This window comes from Bufo bufo, chromosome 4, assembly GCF_905171765.1.
Source record: "Bufo bufo chromosome 4, aBufBuf1.1, whole genome shotgun sequence".
In the NCBI taxonomy this organism is placed as follows: domain Eukaryota; kingdom Metazoa; phylum Chordata; class Amphibia; order Anura; family Bufonidae; genus Bufo; species Bufo bufo.
In genome coordinates this window covers 555,015,402-555,035,713 of record NC_053392.1, presented here as the reverse complement: position 1 = coordinate 555,035,713, position 20,312 = coordinate 555,015,402, and the positions used below count along the sequence as shown (strand labels likewise).

The 20,312-nt window shown below is 41.2% G+C and overlaps 1 protein-coding gene across 1 annotated transcript in view; it reads left to right on the top strand.

Annotated features, from left to right (window-relative positions):
- EHBP1 (EH domain binding protein 1) overlaps positions 1–17,634 on the top strand; it is a 411,889-nt gene extending 394,255 nt beyond the window's left edge. Inside the window, 2 exon segments of the mRNA XM_040430136.1 lie at positions 15,065–15,179; positions 16,562–17,634. Of these exon segments, the coding sequence (XP_040286070.1) occupies positions 15,065–15,179; positions 16,562–16,652 (206 nt within the window). The 3' untranslated portion in view covers positions 16,653–17,634.
- The last annotated feature ends 2,678 nt before the right edge of the window (positions 17,635–20,312 follow it).

Genomic DNA, 20,312 nt, shown 5'->3' with positions numbered 1-20,312 from the left:
CGGCGAAGAGACGCCGGCGATCCAAGCCCTGTAGGCGGACAGAGTGCCGATAGGCTTCGCCCCTGTAGCCTGGAACTGCCGCTACCACAGGTGCAGCATATGGCGGATCGCGGACCAACGCCATAGGCAGAGGGGACCGGGAGCGAATTTTGGCCAGGAGCTAGGACCATCAGTCAAGCGCTAGGAAAAAATTTATCAGAAACTAAAAAGAAAAATATTTTTTAAAGTAACAGGCCGCAGCCTGACCCGTCCTACTATCCACAGGGACAGAGGGAAAAAAAGCACTGAATTATGGGCAGTCTGCCCTTTATAGGGGTGGGTTTTCTACTAATTATTTAATTATTACTTGGTAGGAAATTTATTGTCATCAAAAATTCCACCTGTCCTACTAGTTTCACAGGGGAGAACTCCCCACTTGTGCTGCTGGTTAGGACGTAAGGGAACAGTCATGTGCAGCGTTTTTGGATCAGCTGAATATTTGCCAGGTAGCAATTGGATTTCCGCCGGACCCCATTATAGTCAATGGGGCCAGCGAGCATTCCAGTAACCGGAACAGCCTGCCGGAGAGCTATGCCTTAGGCAGTCTGATATGTAGTTGGAGGCATTTACTGAAGGACCATTTATCCAGGGTGTAGGCAAACATTCTAAGTAAAATTTGTGACTTTAGGGATGAATTCAAGACGACTCTTCCGGTAGACATGGGAGTAGACTATACGAAGTATGATTTCATGGGCTCCTTAACTTTATTTTTTATTTTTAGCCCTTTTACGTCATTGTACATAATCTGTGAAAACATCACCTGTAAAAAGAATTTACCATTCCGTGTTCTCTGAGGACCTCAATATTGCTCAAATCCCAAGTTTGCCTTCTCATCAGATATCTGGTCCCTTCTCCCTATTGAAAATGTGTTTTTGACCACTAATAATAAGCTTGCAGAGCTTTGCACACAGGCAGTAAACAAGGGGTTGCAGAAAGGCTGGTCTAGCTACTATTATCTGAGGTTATTCCTGACTAGCAACTTGCCGCAGGCTTCTTCACGGAGGACGTCGCCGATCTCTATCGCTGTGGCCTTTTTTTGGTTGATTTTCTTTATTACAGCGTCTAGCTACACTTTTACTAAATACTTTAGTAAATCACTAAATACTTTTGTGTGAATGGCTAGATCAGAACTCTGAGGGTATCATCTGAAGAATCCCAAGGTTCTTTTAAATCAATCATTCTCTGCCTGTGCTCCCTCTGCATGACTTGCCGTCAAGCATATTATTTGGGTCAGATAAAATCACACATTTCTCCCAGTTACTGCTGTCAAAAAGCTGAATGTTAAAATGCTGTATGGCAGAAATGGCACTGGAAATCAGAGTACTCGGAAGGAGAGATTAGACATCAGCAATGTATTTTGTATTTTTATAACATATTATAACAAGGAAGATATTGAGATGTGGATCTGGTATCCCAAAGAGTCCCAAGGCTTGATATTCATATCATTACAGCGTGGCCTATGAGTCATGGCGCTGAGCGGACATTAAATGACACCAAGTAAACAGTTCACTTATTCACTTATACCTTTTATTCCGATCGTATTGAGCTAAGGTGAATAAAGATACACGCTGTCACTCCGAGGTTCAGTCCCGCCACGTATGGTGAATAAGAAGACCTCTGAACAGGTTTGTAGCTAGAAATTAAACAAAGCACAAAATGGCAAAGTGTATAACACGTAACATACCGACATGCATTTTTCTGCTAGACTACGGTGAAGAGCATTTCCCATAAGATGCTAAAATGCCAATAAATATGAGTTGTCTTGTTCTGATAAGATTCTATTCAAGGCTTCCTAGTCATCCATTTCTGTCAAGGCTGCAGAAAAAACGAAGTAGATTTTCATTTTAGGCCTCTTAGGGGTAGGTTCATACAGAGTTTTTTGGAGCAGGTTTTGAGGCAGATTTCCCTTCAGGTTTTTCGGCCAAAGCCAGAAGTGGATCCATCAGGAAGGAAAAGTGAAAGTCCTTCCTTTATATTTCTTATTCCTTTTGAATCCGCTTCTGGCAAAAAAAAAACTCTGTGTGAACCTACCCTTAGAAAGCCTGTAGCACCCTTTATGGGAGCTCTGTAGGTTGCCGCCCAACAATTTTTTTTAGGAAATTGCCCAATAGAAACATTAATGTGAAGACAACCCATGGACTTATTATATACTGTTTACCTTTACAATGAATAATGTATCCATACAGTTACAAATGATTTATCGTAAAGTTCTGATTACACTATTAACCCCTTAGTGATCATCAATACGCCTTTTTTTTTACAGCGGCCACTAAGGGGCCTTATGCTAGGCCGACGCTTTTGTACGGCGGCCTAGTCTAAGTGCTGCACGGTTTTCCCTTGCAGAGGATAGCGGAGGCTCAGCTCTCGCATAAGAGCCAAGCTTCTGCTTTGTCTCTCATCGGCACCCCACAAATGAGATTGCAGGGTGCTGATGTCTTCGCATGACAGCCTGGATAGAACCTTCTATCTTCATTCAGCAGGACCTGCGCTGACGTCAGGTTCTGCAAGAAGAAGAAAGAAGACGATAACGGCTGCACGATCAAGTGGATGAGGTGAGTAATTTTTTATTATTTTTTAACCCTCAATGGACATTTTACTTAGCTTTCTGTATTAAAGAATGCTATTATTTTCCATTATAATCATGTTATAATGGAAAATAATAAAGTAAATGGACTTTAATCGGGTCCCGGGGCTCATCCCTATTTATTAACATAATCTCCTTAGCAACCACCCATGAAAATCGCATTGCATGCGCACTTGCTTGCGGATGCAATGCGATTTTCACGCAGCCCCATTCACTTCTATGGGGCCTGCGTTGTGTGAAAAAAGCAGAATATAGAACATGCTGCGATTTTCACGCAACGCACAAGTGATGCGTTAAAAACATTGCTCATGTACACAGCCCTATTGAAATGAATGGGTCAGGTCACGCATTGCACCCGCGCGGAAAACTCGCCCGTGTGAAAGGGGCCTTAACGTCCTCTTGTGGGATTAGTAAATTGTTTAAAAAGAAAGTTTTATTACATAAATAAAAATACACCTTTTTCCATTTAAACAGCCGTTCAATGAAAATTTTGATATTGCTGCGTCCGTAACAACCCACACTACATAATTATTATGTAATTTATCCTGTACAGTGAACGTTGGAAACAAAAAAAATTTTTAAAAAGTGACAAAATTGCTCATTTTTGATTAAAAGAATTATTAAAAGATTATTAAAATAAGTTATGGCTCTTGGGATGCGGCCATTCAAAAACATATTTTCTTTTTTTTCTTTTTTTATAATAATTTATTGTGCAAAAGTAGTAAAATGTGAAAAAACTATATATATTTGGTATTGCTGTAATCATACAGAGAATAAAGATGCAATGTTATTTATGTTGAAAAATGAAAGCCGCTTAATTTATACCATAAAGACTCACCCCCCAGAATGAGTTAATAAACTTTAATTAGTATGTGTACCCCAAAATGGTGTCATTAAAAAACTACAGTTTGTCCCACAAAAAAACAAGCCTTCATCAATGGAAAAATAAAGTTGTAGCTCTTGGAACGCAACAATGAAAAATATCACCTGGTCACTAAGGGGTTAAAGGGGTCTCACCAAGACAATCATTTTTTCTAATAAAGCCAGCTCAACGTCTGCTACAGGGCTAATGTTGTAAAATATGGCAAACACTTAAATGAATGGCTTCCAGTGCAATACATTGACTGGCCGTGGCCCATAGATGCTTCTTAGCACTTCTCATAGAAGTGGGTCTTAAGCGGGAGGACCCCTCCTCTGTGATGTCTTTATACCATAATAAAGCATATATGAAGGTACCCTTTGTACTGATCAAGTACAGCGTGGCTGACGAAAAAGTCACCCGCCACCAATATCTCCAAATCAAACTGCCAAATAGTAAATCTGTCTTCATTGTCCATAGCAACCAATAAGAGCTCGGCTTTCATTTTTTCAGAGCCCTGTAGGCAATGAAAGCTAAGCTCTGATTGGTTGCTATGGGCAAGTAAGACTGATGTATTATTCAGTTTGATAAATGTGGCCTATTGAGTCAGAAAGATGGTGCTCTCCCTGGAACAGCGAATAGTGATTGTAAACGGCTATGTGCGAAGCCGATCGATTACGGAAACGCAAGAGACGTTTGCTGACAAGTACCAGGGACAAAACCACCAGCTAAACGCTGTATTCAGTCTGGTTCGGAAATGTCATCAAACTGGCTCTGCTGCAAACATGAAGAAACCGAGGCCTACATCCATCAGGACGGCTGAAGTTGTACATAAAATTAAGCGGATTGCAAGTAGCGCCCAAAAATCAACTCGAAGACTGTCTCAGAAAGTTGGTGTATCACAAACAACGTGTCAGCGAGTGCGGAAATCTCTGAACCTGAAACCGCACTGAATAACATGTGTGCAGCAACTGAAAGAGTCTGACAATGCTAAATGTGGAAATTACTGGACTTAGTTGCTGACTGCCGGTGGGCTACTTTTTCATGGGCCACCCTAATTCAGAAAATGCAATAAACATTATAGGGACATATATAGCCCATACACCTACACAAGTGTTCTTTCTATATGAGCGTGCGTGCATTGCCAATGGGAAGAGGGAAGTAGGCCGCTGGCAGAGGTTAATTAGGCGTTGAAATTCAAGATGGCCAACCTTTCTTGTGTTGGGGAAGAGTCTGGAGGCCCCATACGCATAATGTAATTAGCCAGTTCCACCAAAAACACTAAGTTGGGCACTTTTATCAAGGCCTTTACCATAAGTAAGAGTCCTACAGTAAGATATATAGTCAGATCTGAATAAAGAATGTGTAAATGGAGCAAAAGACATGAGGTTGTACAGGTCGTAAGAAGCTGCCATTTCAAAATTTGGTAAATTGAGTGTAATCTATTTTAGTTAAAGGGGTTTTCCGAGACTTTACTACTGATGACCTATCCTCAGGATAGGTCATCAATATCTGATTGGTGGGGGATCCTACTCCCATTACCCCGGCCAATCAGCTGTTGACAAGGCACCGGCACTTTAGAAGTGCCGCAGTCTTTTCTCAGTTTAGTCTAAGCCAGGGATGCCCAACTCGCGGCCCTCCAGCTGTTGCAAAACTACAATTCCCAGCATGCCTGCACAGCCTACAGCTATTAGAGCATGATGGGAGTTGTAGTTTTGCAACAGCTGGAGGGCCGCAGGTTCAGCATCCTTGGCCTAAGCTAAGTGACGTCATGTTCATTGGTCCCATGACCTAGACGCAGCCCAGCCCCATTGAAGTGAAAAAGGCTGAACTGCTATACCAAGCACAGCCGCTATCGAATGGACAGCACTGTGCTTTGTGAGCAGTGAGACTTTGAGTGTTGGTGACTTCTCAAACAGCGGATCGGCGGAGCCCCACCGATCAGATACTGATGACCTGTCCAGAGGATTGGTCATTAGTAGTAGAACCTCGGAAAAACCCTTTTAAATCAGGGACTACCTTACCTAATTACTTTGTATGGCAGCATCCAGTGACAAAATTTGAAATGGTTTACGGTACTTCCGAAAATTGTTTTGACTTAAAGAAATGGGACAGACATGCTTCCCTTCCTATCAAAATATATTTGGGGCGGGGTGTTTGTCACCATATTGTGCCGTATACTTCAGTACCTCCTAGTACAGTGATGGCGAATGTTTTACAGACCGAGTGCCCAAACTACAACCCAAAACCCACTTATTTATCTCAAAGTGCCAAGACGGCAATTTATCCTGAATACTACAGTCCAATACAGTATATCTTCCATGTACTTTATCATTCAGCTATAATATCCTGTCTACATTCAGTGCGCTGCCTGTGCCGTTCATAGTGCGCCTGCACTGATAAATGGCAGGAAAAGTCTAAGGTATATTGGTACACCTTAGACATTTCCAGGGAGTGGGTGCCTACATAGATGGCTCTGAGCGCCGCCTCTGGCACCCGTGATATAGGTTCACCACCACTGCCCTAGTAGATGTTGATGCAACACCTAAAAAGTGTCTTCTACGTTGTGGACTTTTAAAGCTTGTTGAAGCCCATTGCTAAAATTCTGCATCATTAAATCCTCTTAAGTTTCTAAATGGGAAACTTAGTTTAGCTGACTTTTCTCAAGTCGCCGTACTGTAATTTTTTTTTATCTGACACGATGCTGCATCTAATATGAAGAGTGTAGATATAAGGTGGTATTCCCACTAGCAGCACTCGCTCTCAGAGCAGTGTGCTGTCTTGAATAAATTTGCCTTTGGAGGAGGGTCATGGGGATTTGAACCAGCACATTCTTGTGTGGTTTGTGAAGATTCACATGGTAACCGCTGGTGTGCATTGTTAGGTTTATCTCAATAAGCACCAGCCATGTGAGTTTTAACATGATTGCCCAGGGCAATGGAGAGAGAAGAGACTAATCCAAAAGGATTGCACACACTCTTTACTCTGCTTTTTTGGAAGGTGCATGGGGGGAAAAGACACTGCTGGAGTCAGTGGCTATGGATTTTTTAAGCTGGTGTCCTGTTTCTCCTCCTGCTCCTTATTTGTTCTGCTATCTCCCTCATCACCTAATTCTACTCCTCGCCATTATTTACCTTCCTAATGAGAGGGGCGGAGTGGCCCGGTGGATGATGGACAGCTACAAGCTCCTGCAGACTAGCTGTGCAAAAGGGCACTTGACTGGGGAAGCACTAGGCTAGTTAACCCTACCTCTGCCCAAGGGAGTCTTTAATTTCTTTGCTACAGGGGGTTTAGGTTAGAAAAGGTTTAAAACAAATAGTTATCAATTTCCTGGTTTTGATGCCTGGAAAGATAGGTAAAGGCTAGGGACACTAGACAAAAATGTCCATAGTGAATTTTAGGTAGCTCTAATATGCTTACGGATCGTAGTTTTCTGTTATGTTAAACCTTGATTTTTATTTATTTTTTGGCAGCCATGTTGAATTTTCAGAACGGACAGAATGTAACCGTTTCTGTAAGCGTACCACCTCCATGTACAAGCAGGAAAAAATGAATATATAAAGAGGGTCTGTCAGTAGTGTTGAGCGCGAATATTCGAATAGCAAATTTGGATCTCAAATATCGGCACTTCGAGAATTCGCTAATATTTAGCATATACTGCTATATATTCATAATGAATATTCATTTTTTTCCATCTGAACACATGATTCCTCCCTGCTTCTTGCTTGTGGCCCAATGAGTAATTGGCCCACAAGCAACTTAAGCAGAGAGGAATCATGACTGCAGATGGAAAAAGATGACGAATATTCTAAAAAACAAATATATAGCACTATATTGAATATAGTGCTATATATTTGTTTTTTAGAATATTCGTCATCTTTTTCCATCTGCAGTCATGATTCCTCTCTGCTTATAGTGCTATATATTTGTTTTTGACCCACACCTGTATTGAGCACGCAATATTCGCATATTACGCGATCATTACCTTGCCAATTTTCGTGTAAAAAAGCATGTAAAATATAACTAATATACGAATTTGCGAATATATGACGAATATTCTACAAAATATTCACGAAATAGAACTAATTCAAATATGACCCCTGCCGCTCATCACTATCTGTCAGCAGAAAATTCTTCTTTTCTGTGTCTTTAGACCAATCCTCGAAGAAAAGCCTAATAAATAATATGCAACGTTGCAGACTCCTGAATATTACTTGTGTTTCCAAATTACTGTGTGTTCTCAGAAATATAGAGGCGCCACCATGTCCAGTACATGATTTAATAGCTCCCCCTACATGCAGACATCTGATTGGTCAGTCTGGGGAGCTCATATATAACACGTTAGATGGCTGTCAGCTGATTGATTCTTCATCCATCACAACACACACTTCCCCAATACACATGCACACTGAGCCCAGATTCAGGCACAGTCTAGGAACTTAAAAGGGTTCTCCAGGAATTATCTAAAATGGCCGCCAGCAGGATTAATGGTTGCGTCCACTTGCAGAACAGCCTGTGATATGCCATCATGACTGAGCAGCCTGACAGGAAAACTCACCAATTTGTACTATATGCAAGTTCCAGAGTGAATGTGAAGTGAAACCCCACCACTCACCCACTTAGGCCAGGGATGTTTTAAAACTACAATTCCCACCATGCCCTGTTGTAGGCTGATAGCTGTAGGCAGTCTGGGCATGTTGGGAGTTGTAGTTTTGCAACAGCTGGTGAACCGCAGGTTGGCCCTAAGCAGCTGTGCAAATGGAGGCAACCGGATCTGCTCACATTCTAGGACGGGTTGCTGGTGGCCATTTTAAACCATTCCCAGATATCCCTTTAAAATGGCCTTGAAAGAAACCCTAGAAGTGGTTCCATGCTGTAGTAGGGTCCAAATTAAACTATGCAAATAGGAGAAGTCAGAAATACCAGTGCAGCACAAAATACTACCCCAGAAGAACAACAACATACCTCAGTGCAGCCCAAAATACTGTCCCAGCAGAACAACATACCTCAGTGCAGCAAAATACCTCACCAGCTGCCGCTTTCTGTCCTCCTCTAGTTGTATTTTTTATTTATTTTTGTTGAGTGGGGGGGGGGGGGTTATGATTTTCTGATCCACAAATTAAAATGTGCTGATGCAAAAGAAATGTATTACATCCCATTGTCACCAAGCATGTCTCATTCTTCCTTTAGTAGTTCACTCCACCTCCACAGACTTCTATAGGCAGTATGTTCTCTGATTCTTCAGTGAGCTGACAGTCCACCTTGTCTCTCAAGACAGATTTAGCAGACAAGACATTATATGTTCTTATAGTCACCTGCACTGCTGATTTATGCATAGTTTGTTCAAAGTTATTAACTTTAATGGTAAGATTTTCATTTAAAAAAAAAAAACATTTTAGCATATGTTACTACTGCAGCAGCATTATGCATAAAAGAAATAAAGCAATCTTTAGTTTCTTCACTTACCACTGTTTTCCTTAAGTTTTCCCCTTAGTTACGGCTGTTTTAAATCCTACATTATGAGGATCTTCTCAAGATGGCTCCTCTGCCAGTTCTCTGAGGCCAAAACTGCATTCCCTCAGGTCACATACACACTTGCTGTAGCCAGCAGCTTCCTTGCAGCCAATCAGATTGGATTACTGAGAGACACGCCTCCTCACTCTGAAGCCTAATGCAGGCATGCAGTGTGAAGGACCGCCCCTCTGTCTTCTTAGGGTACTTTCACACTAGCGGCAGGACGGATCCGACAGGCTGTTCACCCTGTAGGATCCGTCCTGCCGCTTATTTCGCTGTGCCGCCGCTCCGTCCCTATTGACTATAATGGGGACGGGGGCGGAGCTCCGGCACAGCGCGGCAGTGAGAGGCCGCCACACTTAAAATTCGGACATGCAGTAATTTTAGTCCGGCGGCCTTTCGCCGTGCTGCGCCGGAGCTCCGACCCCGTCCCCATTATAGTCAATGGGGACGGAGCGGCAGCAGGACGGATCCGACGGGGTGAACAGCCTGTCGTATCTGTCCTGCCGCTAGTGTGAAAGTAGCCTTAGGCCTCTTTCACACTTGCGTTGTTGGGATCCGGCGTGCACTTCCGTTGCCGGAGGTGCCCGCCGGATCCGGAAAAACGCAAGTGTACTGAAAGCATTTGAAGACTGAGCCGTCTTCAAATGCTTTCAGTGTTACTATGGCACCCAGGACGCTATTAAAGTCCTGGTTGCCATAGTAGGAGCGGGGAGCGGTATACTTACCGTCCGTGCGGCTCCCGGGGCGCTCCAGAATGACGTCAGAGCGCCCCATGCCCATGGATGACGTGATCCATGTGATCACGTGACCCATGCGCTTGGAGCGCCCGGGGAGCCGCACGGACGGTAAGTATGCTGCTCCCCCGCTCCCCACTACACTTTACCATGGCTGCCAGGACTTTAGCGTCCCGGCAGCCATGGTAACCACTCTGAAAAAGCTAAATGTCGGGTCCGGCAATGCGCCGAAACGACGTTTAGCTTAAGGCCGGATCCGGATCAATGCCTTTCAATGGGCATTAATTCCGGATCCGGCCTTGCGGCAAGTCTTCAGGATTTTTGGCCGGTATTTTCTCCGGCCAAAAAACGTTCCGTTCCGGAACTGAAGACATCCTGATGCATCCTGAACGGATTTCTCTCCATTCAGAATGCATTAGGATAAAACTGATCAGGATTCTTCCGGCATAGAGCCCCGACGATGGAACTCTATGCCGGAAGAAAAGAACGCAGGTGTGAAAGAGCCCTTAGACGGAGACAGATGAGCCATAGCAACGGTCTTTTAAGGGAGCAGTGGAAAGGGACAGAGGACATTAATGAAAGCTGTTATTATAAGGTAATTACAGATCTTTTGGCAATCATTGACAGACTAACTCAGGTATACATGCCTAGCTCTAATAAACTAGCAAATAAATTAAAATATGACAGTAATCCTTTAAATGTATATAATCGCATCGGGACACCTCCAGCTTTATTACAGCCTGAACTGGAGATTGATACTGATTATTCATTGACCACAGTGTGCAGTATGCTTCTACACCCCCACTAGTGGCCACTCTAAGAAGCCAGAATTTCATCATTTAACTTTACCTCTATGCAGTAGATTTGAAGCTCTGTATCAGAAAAAATAGCGCCCCAATATAAATATAATAAGAAATTAATCGCCACTGAATATTGGACCTTAAAATTATCTTAAAGAGGGCCTGTCACCTCTCTTGACATGTCTGTTTTAGTAACTACTTGCATTCCCCATGTAATAACAATCCTGGAACATCTGTTCGTATGTACCATACCTTTATTATTCCTGCTAGAAGTTGTGAATGAAGTACTAGCATTTTACAATGAAGGTCCAGACGGGTGTTACCAGTTGGGGAGGTGTCCCTGCACAGTCTGACCTTATCCAATCAGTGTTGCCAGTGTCAGACTGCAGGGGCACACGCCCAACTGGTAATACCCATCTGAACCTTCACTGCAGACTACTAGCAATTACTTCATAATTTCTAGCAGGAATAATAAAGTAATGGCAGAACATAGAGATGTAAGAATAGATGCTCCAGAATTGATATTACACGGGGAATGCCAGTAGTTAGGGAGAGGGAACAGTTTGTTTTCAATAGAAAGGCAAGAATCACTGTTACAACAGGAATAACAGGCGCAACATAGGGTAGGTACGTCCAGGAGACCTCCCGGAATAACACAGGCTCCAAATTGGAGGCTTGTCTTGTTGGGTTGTGCTTAAATAGGCAGAACCCTATTGTAGGCCTATTCAAATAAAGTGTCCTAGTTGTACGGTATGCTGCCGTAGGTGGATTGCCTGGAGACAGGTGCCCAATCTCCCAAAAGGACAAATACATATTCAAAAAAATGTTCACCTTTTTGGCGCAAGGAACCATCACAACAGGCATGTGTACAAGGATCTTCTCATTTATATAAGTTGATCAATAAAATAAGAGAAAGAACACGTTTTGGGGATCAACAGGTCCTCTTCTTCAGGGCACCATTGCATAACCTGGGGACAGGTCCTCTTTAAAAGGTGGACATTCGCTTTACAGCTTTTTTTTTTTTTTTTCTCATCTCATTTTATTCATCTGTTTGGAAAATGTTCATAAATTAGTCCAATATTTATATTCAACAATATTCCACATTTTGCTTATTTTTGCTTTAATGTCTGAGCCAATTAGTGTTTCCCTTTCAAGTCACTGCAAAGCATATGGGTCACAGTGTGAGATCCCTCAAACTGTTACCAAATAACCAGCGTGAGATAAGAGCGCAATAGTGGGCTACTTCTCTACCTCGGGAAAGTATGGTATCTTAGTGGTCTTCGATGCCAGCGCTAGTGGTGACATACTATAAGAGGGGATGCCATTAACACGTTAAGCACAGAGGAGATCTCATCGAATGTAAGCGTATGGTCTGTACGGTGGGACATGAGAGGGAAATAAGGACACAGTGCCTGACTTATCCCGAGCTCGGAGGTCACTGCTCATCCATCTAATGCAGCATAAAACCTGTTGCAGCCTCTCCGTTTCTGGCTTATCTAATACCTTTGTTCTGCCATTTTCTCCTAAAACAACAAATTGAGAGGAAGAAGTGATATGTTCTCCAGATTGCGCAGAACACCGCTACATGGGCGAGCTGTGCTTTATCAGAGGTGATGATGCTGTTTACTTATCTGTGACGGTTAGCTGAGCAGAACTTTAATAAATGGGAACTGTGTCTATAGAGACAAAACACAATAGCGGCGCCATGTTCACAGGCAGGCGGTACCACCGAAGAGGAGTCTTATTATAGCTGTAGCTTTATTTTATAATAACACAGTGACCGCATTGGGGAACTTTATTTTGTAAATCTGATATTAGCCAAAAGTAAAAACTAAGATAAAATACATAAATAAAGCTCTGTAAATAAATTCCCATTTAAAGGGGTTATCCGGGAGTAGAGTATTGACAACCGGTCCTCAGAATAGAAAAAAACAAAGGTGAACAGCACTCCTGGAAGATGAGCCATGGGTGCACGTCTCCTGGGGAAGTGGTAAGCTTCCCCATGTATATTGGGATAGTCCATGCAACGTTTCGGCTGAGGAGCCTTTGTCAATGCTTTAAAAAGATATAGTACAAAGCTTCTGTCTCCATCTTTTTCTACGTGGTCCTCAGGATAGAGTCTGAGTCCAGGCACCCCGCTGATCAGCTGTTTGAAGAGGCTCTTCCTAGGTCAGTGACGTCACGTTCATCGGTCACATGGCGTAGGCACAGTTCAGTCCCATTGTACTATACAATGTGCAGCACTGTGCTTAGTAAGCTGTGAGAAGGCCACACTGCTCACCGGAGCACTGCGGCCTCTTTTACCTGCTGATGGTGGTGCCGGGTGTAGGACCCCCACCCATTCAGACACCGATGACCTATCCTGAGGAAAGGTCATCAATATTCTACTCCTGGAAAACCCTTTTGATATCCATTGTGGTAAGTGATAAAAGGTTGGCATGGGGTTCCCTGTTTGCCTCACACCCCACAACACAGATGTTGTCGGACTGGCCCACCAGAGTACCTGAGGATCCTCTGGTGGGCTAAGACTCTGATGCCATAGTGGGCCCCAAAGGTTCAGTAGATAAAACGTTTTTGGAGCTGCCTTTTGAACCAATCAATTGTCACTAGGTTCTGTTTATTTGAAGCAAAAACTATTCTACATTATTCATATTGATAATATGGCGATTGGGCCCCAAGCATAATTTCTTCTGGTGGGCCCAAGGAACCCCAGTCTGACACTGGATGTTATATTTAGCGGTGTACATGGAGAAGGGGGCAATGTAGCAAAAGTGATGCCCAGGAATATCATTACCCTCCCATTACAAGACAGGGAGGTTTCTCCATTACTTGTGGGACAGGAGAATGATTGATACTATTGACAGTCCTATGAATTTGTATTGCGGGGCTCCCTGTGGGCAGCAAACTAATAGTTGCCCTCACAATGAATAAGGGATTCCTGAAAAAAAAGAGAAATGTAAGAAGATTTGATCTAGATTTGATATAGTTTATAGAGATCGGAGCTCAGTTTTTTTTTATTACAGATTTCCTATATCCCCTGCTTTATCACAGTCACAATACAATTCGGACAATGGTGGAGTTTAGATTATTGCATACTGTCCTGTCATTGAGGTCTACATATGTAATATAAGCAGGGACCTCAACCTCCCCCTTGTGGTTACTGCAAACTGTCAGATTTTTTATTTTTATTTAAAGTGTACCTCGAGTTATAAGACTATTTTCCATAAATGAGTAGTACGGGTAATTATGTGAAACTTTGTAATATTACTTGTTAAAGAAAAATACTTCTACTGCTTCTATCAGGCTGCTTTGCTGTTTCCTGCTTTTAACATTGACCTCTATGGAGAGAGCTGCCGGATGAGAGACACCCAAACTTCAGTTTATTAGCTCTTCTACACTTAGCACTTTTTACTACTATATCTAGTAAGATAAGACTACATACCACTATTCCGAGTGAGGTAATAAATCACCTACTAGTTGGAAGCAGTTTCCTCCTCTCTCCATAGACCTTTGTGTGTGAAGCTTTAGATGGAGTGCTCATAGAGATGAGGAGGGAAGAGCCAGAGAAGCCCAGGAGGCGTCATAATTCTTTAATAAGATATATTACAAAGTTTATTATACTCACCTGTAGTATCCATTTCTGAAAACTTGTTTATAACTGGAAATAAGTTTTAACTTTACCTCCTCCAGTGGATTTGGAGCAACAATATAATAACAATATATTATTCATTGGCACAGAATTCTGCCGCTGTTTAAATAAAATCAAATAGTATTTTCAGGTAGACAATTGCTATAACGTATAGGGCAGATATACAGCTGGAAGGAATATCTGTTTTAAAATTGTATCAGAAATTAGAGCTGTGCTTCACCCATGGGAAAGGAGGCAAGAACCACCTAAATTGCCTTCTTCCTCTCCTCGTGCCCCATAGTTATATCTATGATATGTAACATTTAAAGTTGTTTGGTGCCTTTTGTTTTGTTTCCAGAGATGCAAAGCACTCATCACTTCTCATGATCTTGTGGCCATGGAGATTAGACATACTGGTCTTATCTTTTGTCTGTAATGTTTGTTAATATTGATGGCTTATCCTAAGGACCCCCATCAGTCGTCACAATGAGGGGATTACAATGCATCTATGAACCCTACTACTTGGCTGCAGGTTATCAGTATTTCCTACATTGTAAAATATTGTTCAGTCCTCCAGAAACTGTTGCAGGGAAAATAAAGAATTACTCTGCAGACTCTTAGCGATCAGTTCAGCCTCCATTGCTTTCATTGAACATTGGCAGTCCACTAAAGCTGATCTAACTTTCTGCTCTAGCTAATTGAGGGGATTGCTCAACGTACCCTAAAAGGTCAATTATTGATGAGGTTCCTAGTGGAGGCATGGTCTGTGGCCTTGTGCACGGACTTGGGTGTATACATATAGAGAGAATCGCATGCGTACACTAAATAGCTCTTAGTTAATGTTGGTAGCTATAATGCCCGTGTTTGTAGATTCCTTGTTTAATGTACTGATCTGTTTTGTAGACTGGCAAAAAACCGAAGCCCAGAAGAGACGGGAACAACTTTTACTCGATGAACTGGTTATCCTGGTTAATAAGCGCGATGCCTTGGTTAGAGACTTGGATGCCCAGGAGAAGGAGTAAGTTCACACTGACATTACACTGTGCTGGGATTTCTGGGCAATCATCTCCAGTAATAAATAAAATTACCTAATATTTCATGAAGGAGCCATCTTATTCAGCTGAGCTTTGCAATCCAGAGAAGTGTAGTGAGAGGACCCTGCCCGTTGTAACTTCCCATCTAAATTTACTTTTACTGGGGTATCTCCCAGTTAGGCAACATTTAGACGGATGGAAGGTAGCAGCATTTGAGCACTCTTATAACAGTCGCAGCATCCAGACCTCATGGCATTGCAGCTCGGTAACACAGATGCAAAAATGCGCCCACATCACGCCATCTACATGCAGCTATACTTCCATTTTATTATCATACCGTTATGGGATATTAAAAGGATGCAGAGTAATTGTGTGATAATGTGGGACCAACCCCTGGGACCCCCAATAATCAGTAAAATGTAGGGGCTGTAATGATGTTATCAGCCTCAACACCCAATGGCTTCCTCCACCATCTTTCGCCAGGTCAGATGATTGACCCTCCTCACTTTAATTTTGATATATAACTATGTATACAGTGCTGGTGATTGGGAATGTCATGATTCAGTATTTACACAAAAATAAAATACCTTGCACCATATACAGTATGTACAAGCATCCTAGATTTATTTATATTTTTTTTAGAAAGCTGCAACTTCAGCAATGCACGTCAGACATTTTACCATATAAATCTGACTCAAAATTAATCATTTTTTTAATATTATTATTATTTAAGCATAAGGCTACAGTAATGTGGTAACTAAATGGGTAAGGAAATAGGCTAAGCTGTAGGATATTTTTAAAAAATATATAGGGGTTCTCATTTTTATTTCTCATTTAATAATTATTTTTTTTATTGTTTCAAATAATTCACTCCCCACGAACAGAAGCTTGGGTTACCATGTCTGTATACAGGCCAGTGTACATGCTGTTGGTGCCCACATAGAGCTCTAAGAACACATCCCATTCATGTACGCTGCTGTATGGAGACATTGTCAAGAAGATAACCCCAGTGTCGGAGATACTTTCTCATGGACCAAAGTTTGACATATACTAGATTACAAACTTATCCGAGATCCTTGGGTGGACAATTATAGAAAATATCAGATCAGCTTCTAGTTGTCAAGTGTAGAGTATAGACCATAATAAGAATACATTATAACACAAGCCCAAAGGAAATGTACCGGTTTGGAGAATTATGGTTTCAGCATGACGGTGGTTTTGTTTGTTTTTTAATTTTTTTTTTATTTTTTTTTGTAGTTTTAATCGTTAAATTCTGTACAATAACTGACAAATACTCCTATCCATGGAGTCCTAATATATTTTTATATTATTATTCCTGACTATCGTATATATCTCTTCATCACAGGGCTGAGGAAGAGGAGGAACACTTAGAAAGGACTCTAGAGCAAAACAAAGGCAAAATGACCAAGAAAGAAGAGAAATGTCTAATCCAGTGACCAGCACTGTTTGGGAAAGACGCTGCTTGGGCCCATAATCTCTTGTGCATCATGGTTTCACTGAGTGACTGGAAGCACTATTATCAAGACTAAACTGAAACCCGGCATAGGGGAGGCCCGAGTCAGCGTCACGAGTTCTAATATAATAATTTCAGTTTCAAATGTTTGATTTTTTGGCTCAACTTCTGCATAAATGGAGACCGCAAAAGCATTCTGGCACTGAGAGGGTTAAACGAATGCCTTTTTGCACCGCTGTCCTGGAGTCGGTAATAACGCACTGAAGCTGAATACACAGAGGCGGCCACCTGTTGTATGGCCCAGGGACTTCTCAAAGCAACTTTTCTTCCATTAGCAGTCGCCTAGTAAGCCACCACGGATGGTCGGGGAGGACTTGCTAGAGCAACCGAATATTGTTTTAATTGAGCGACACTGGAGACTGCGTCGTCTCCGTCAATGTTCTCACCTAGTCCTGCCATTTTCTATTGCTATGTACGCTGCCTACATTTTAATTTGAATGGTATACACGCCAGGCTGTATTGACAGGTTTTTATTTTGATCAGCTATTTTACATAATATTCTCCACAAATTAAATACTGTGTATGTTCCGCCAGAGGATTGACCCGTGTGTCATAGATTACCCACAAAGCCCTTCCATATTACATTTGGCTTCAGAACCAGCTGCAGTTTACATTTCTGTCAGAAGCTTAACCGTTTGTGGGAGAAAACCTATTTATTTTATGCTTTTAACTACGACTGAAACTATACATTATTCGCTTATGACGCCGTTGCTATTTATTTCTGCGAAAAAGGAAAATAAATATGAATAAAAAAAATTTAAAAAAACTATTCATGTGTCATGCCACATTGTACCGGTATGATATATTATACTGTGTCCTGTCAGAATATACATCATGTCACATTGGTGCAACTGTTTATTTATTACTGTCTCATGCAATTTTCAATAAAACCAGAATATTTCTTACCGTATTCATGTTTTTATTAAACATTTATAACGAGAAAAGTGATTATTTTGAGTTTGATATATTTACATACAGTATTTTTACATTAATTTATATTTAGATATTGATAAATAGATTTTTGATAGTTATTGAACACATATCTAACAGAGCGAGATAGATGGGTTACATAAATAGCTAACATAGATTACATAGAGAGATAGAAAAGATAGATAGAATAGATAGATTACATAGAGAGATAGAAAGATTACATAGATTAGAGATAGATTACATAGATATTAGATTAGATAAATAGATTAGATAAATAATTAAATAGAAAGATGTTGATAGATATTAGATGTCAATAGATATTTGACAGATGGATAGATAGCTATCAGGTAGATATGAGATACTGATAGATAAAGATAATTGATTAATCTATTGATATATAGATATTGTTAGATATTTGACAGATTGATAGCTATCAGATAAATATTAAATATTGATATTAGATATTGATATAGATAACTAGATATTTATAATTATAGATATTGATAAATATATAGATTTATAGATATTTGATAGTTATTTGACACATAAATAGCTAACAGATAGATAGATAGATAGATAGATAGATAGATAGATAGATAGATAGATATTAGGTTATAGCCAGTGGTGTCCATTGGATGCTGTTCATTTCTGTCATATGAACTGTTTGTTTTTTTTGTTATTTATTTATTTACTTTTTAAATAGGCTGACAGAAACCTGATGGGCCCCATTATAGTCAATGGTGTCTGTTGGGTTGTCTTAATTTCTGTCAAATGATGGATTTGCAGCTGTTGTTTTTTTTTGTTTTGTTTTTTGTTTTGTTTTTTGGGGGGGGGGGGTTCTTTTCTTAGAATGGTACAGAACAACTGACAAAGATGAACATAGCCTTAGATACAGAGGAACAAATGATGTATAACCAGTGACTAGATTGCAGTATTTTTAATACTGTCCTACCTGGTGCAGCACATTTCTGATGGGTCCTGCCTGGTTTTCATTCCAAGGTAAATACAATGTGTGAACAAATACTGCTGCACAAAGAACATTTTTAATACTTTTTACTCCTGAGAAGTTTTATGGAACTGCTGCTAATCTATATGGTGATTATTCCTTAAGTAAAGTATTATAAATGTATGTGTACAAGTAGTAAATGCTTGTATAATCCATATAGTAGATTAGAGATAGGGTAGAGGCTGCAGGAGATTGGAATATAGAACTATGCATAAAGACACCAACACCAAGCCTATATGAAAAGCAAAATGTCCCCATAGAAAGGCAGAGAAGGAGTATAAAATGGCATTATTCCCTGGTGTCAGCCTATTGTACATGGTGTCTGCTACTTTACCTATAACATCCTGATCTGTGGCATAAACAGTATATACAGCAAATGCAGATAATATTGTAGGGACCAGTGGCTGGAACTTTCCACTTCAATAATTTTTTTTCTTTTCAGATTACAAAAGTTAATGCATATGACATTTAATAGTTATAAAAACTTTTACCATAATGAATGGATTTATTTTTATTTCATGTGTGAATAAAAAAGACTTGTGAAGAACTGAGAAAATTAGTAAAAAAAAAATAATAATAAAGTGTCCTGGATTACAGCATGGGTGATTGATCTTGTTCTAGATTATCTGAGATTACACATCACAGATATTCCTTCCTCGGATCTACAACCTGTAGCTGCAGAAAAGTTTTCCCCACATTGTAAATCCCTGCGGTTTATTCATATGCTACTGGAATTTCTAGGAATGAGATTTAGAAATGAATGTATCAGAGATGGAAACAATGTATCAAGGAGAAGGCTGAAGGCAGCAGACATACAAGGAGTTGGGGTGCAGGCTACAGACTGGGGGTCGTCAGCCCTCTCTCCACCTCCTCTCCCTTACCTTTCCCGGAGAGCTACACAAACAGCCCCCAATCAAAAAGGAACAAAAGAAAAAAAGGAGTCGGGGGTTCTGCCCCTGCAATTTGGAAGCTTCATGAACCGTCATCCGGATCCAAGGCCAAAATGAATGAAAGAGCCCCTGGGGAGGGCAGATATTTTCTTCTTCTGTGCAGTCAGCCATCCCTGGAGGTGGGAGCTGGGGGGTGTCTTGTAGGATCAGGGTCTTGTGTAGCCTTCCAGGTGTCTGATCTGGGGCTGCTCTTCTCTTTAGAAGATCCCAGACTGTAGTAGATTCCAGGTGCCGGAGATCCAGTCAGACCCCAGCAATGGACCAGGAGCTGCTGCTGCTGAGTCTTCATCTTCTCTTTAAACCTCCTGGATCCTGCAGGAGACAAGTATCTGCTCCCTCCAGAACCCAGCTACAATTTCCCTGCTTCACACACACTAAACTTTTGTGGCTTTTCTTCTCCTTCTCCTCTTCCCTTCTGCACCCCCACCCCCACCCCCCTTTTCTTCGTTTTAAACTTCCCTTAATCCGAGGTTTATGGGCAGAGGCATTAAGAAAATTCTCCTGCAATTTAGGATTAGACAAAATACTCTTATTACAAAAAGGGCTTCTGCTACTTGATACTTTCATAGCCTTACAGACAGCGAGGAGGGAGAGCAGACACCTACAGGGGCTGGGGAGGCCAATCTACCTGTCTGTCTATAGAAAGTATCTAATATCTATCTATAGAATCTAATATCTATCTACATATCTATATAAT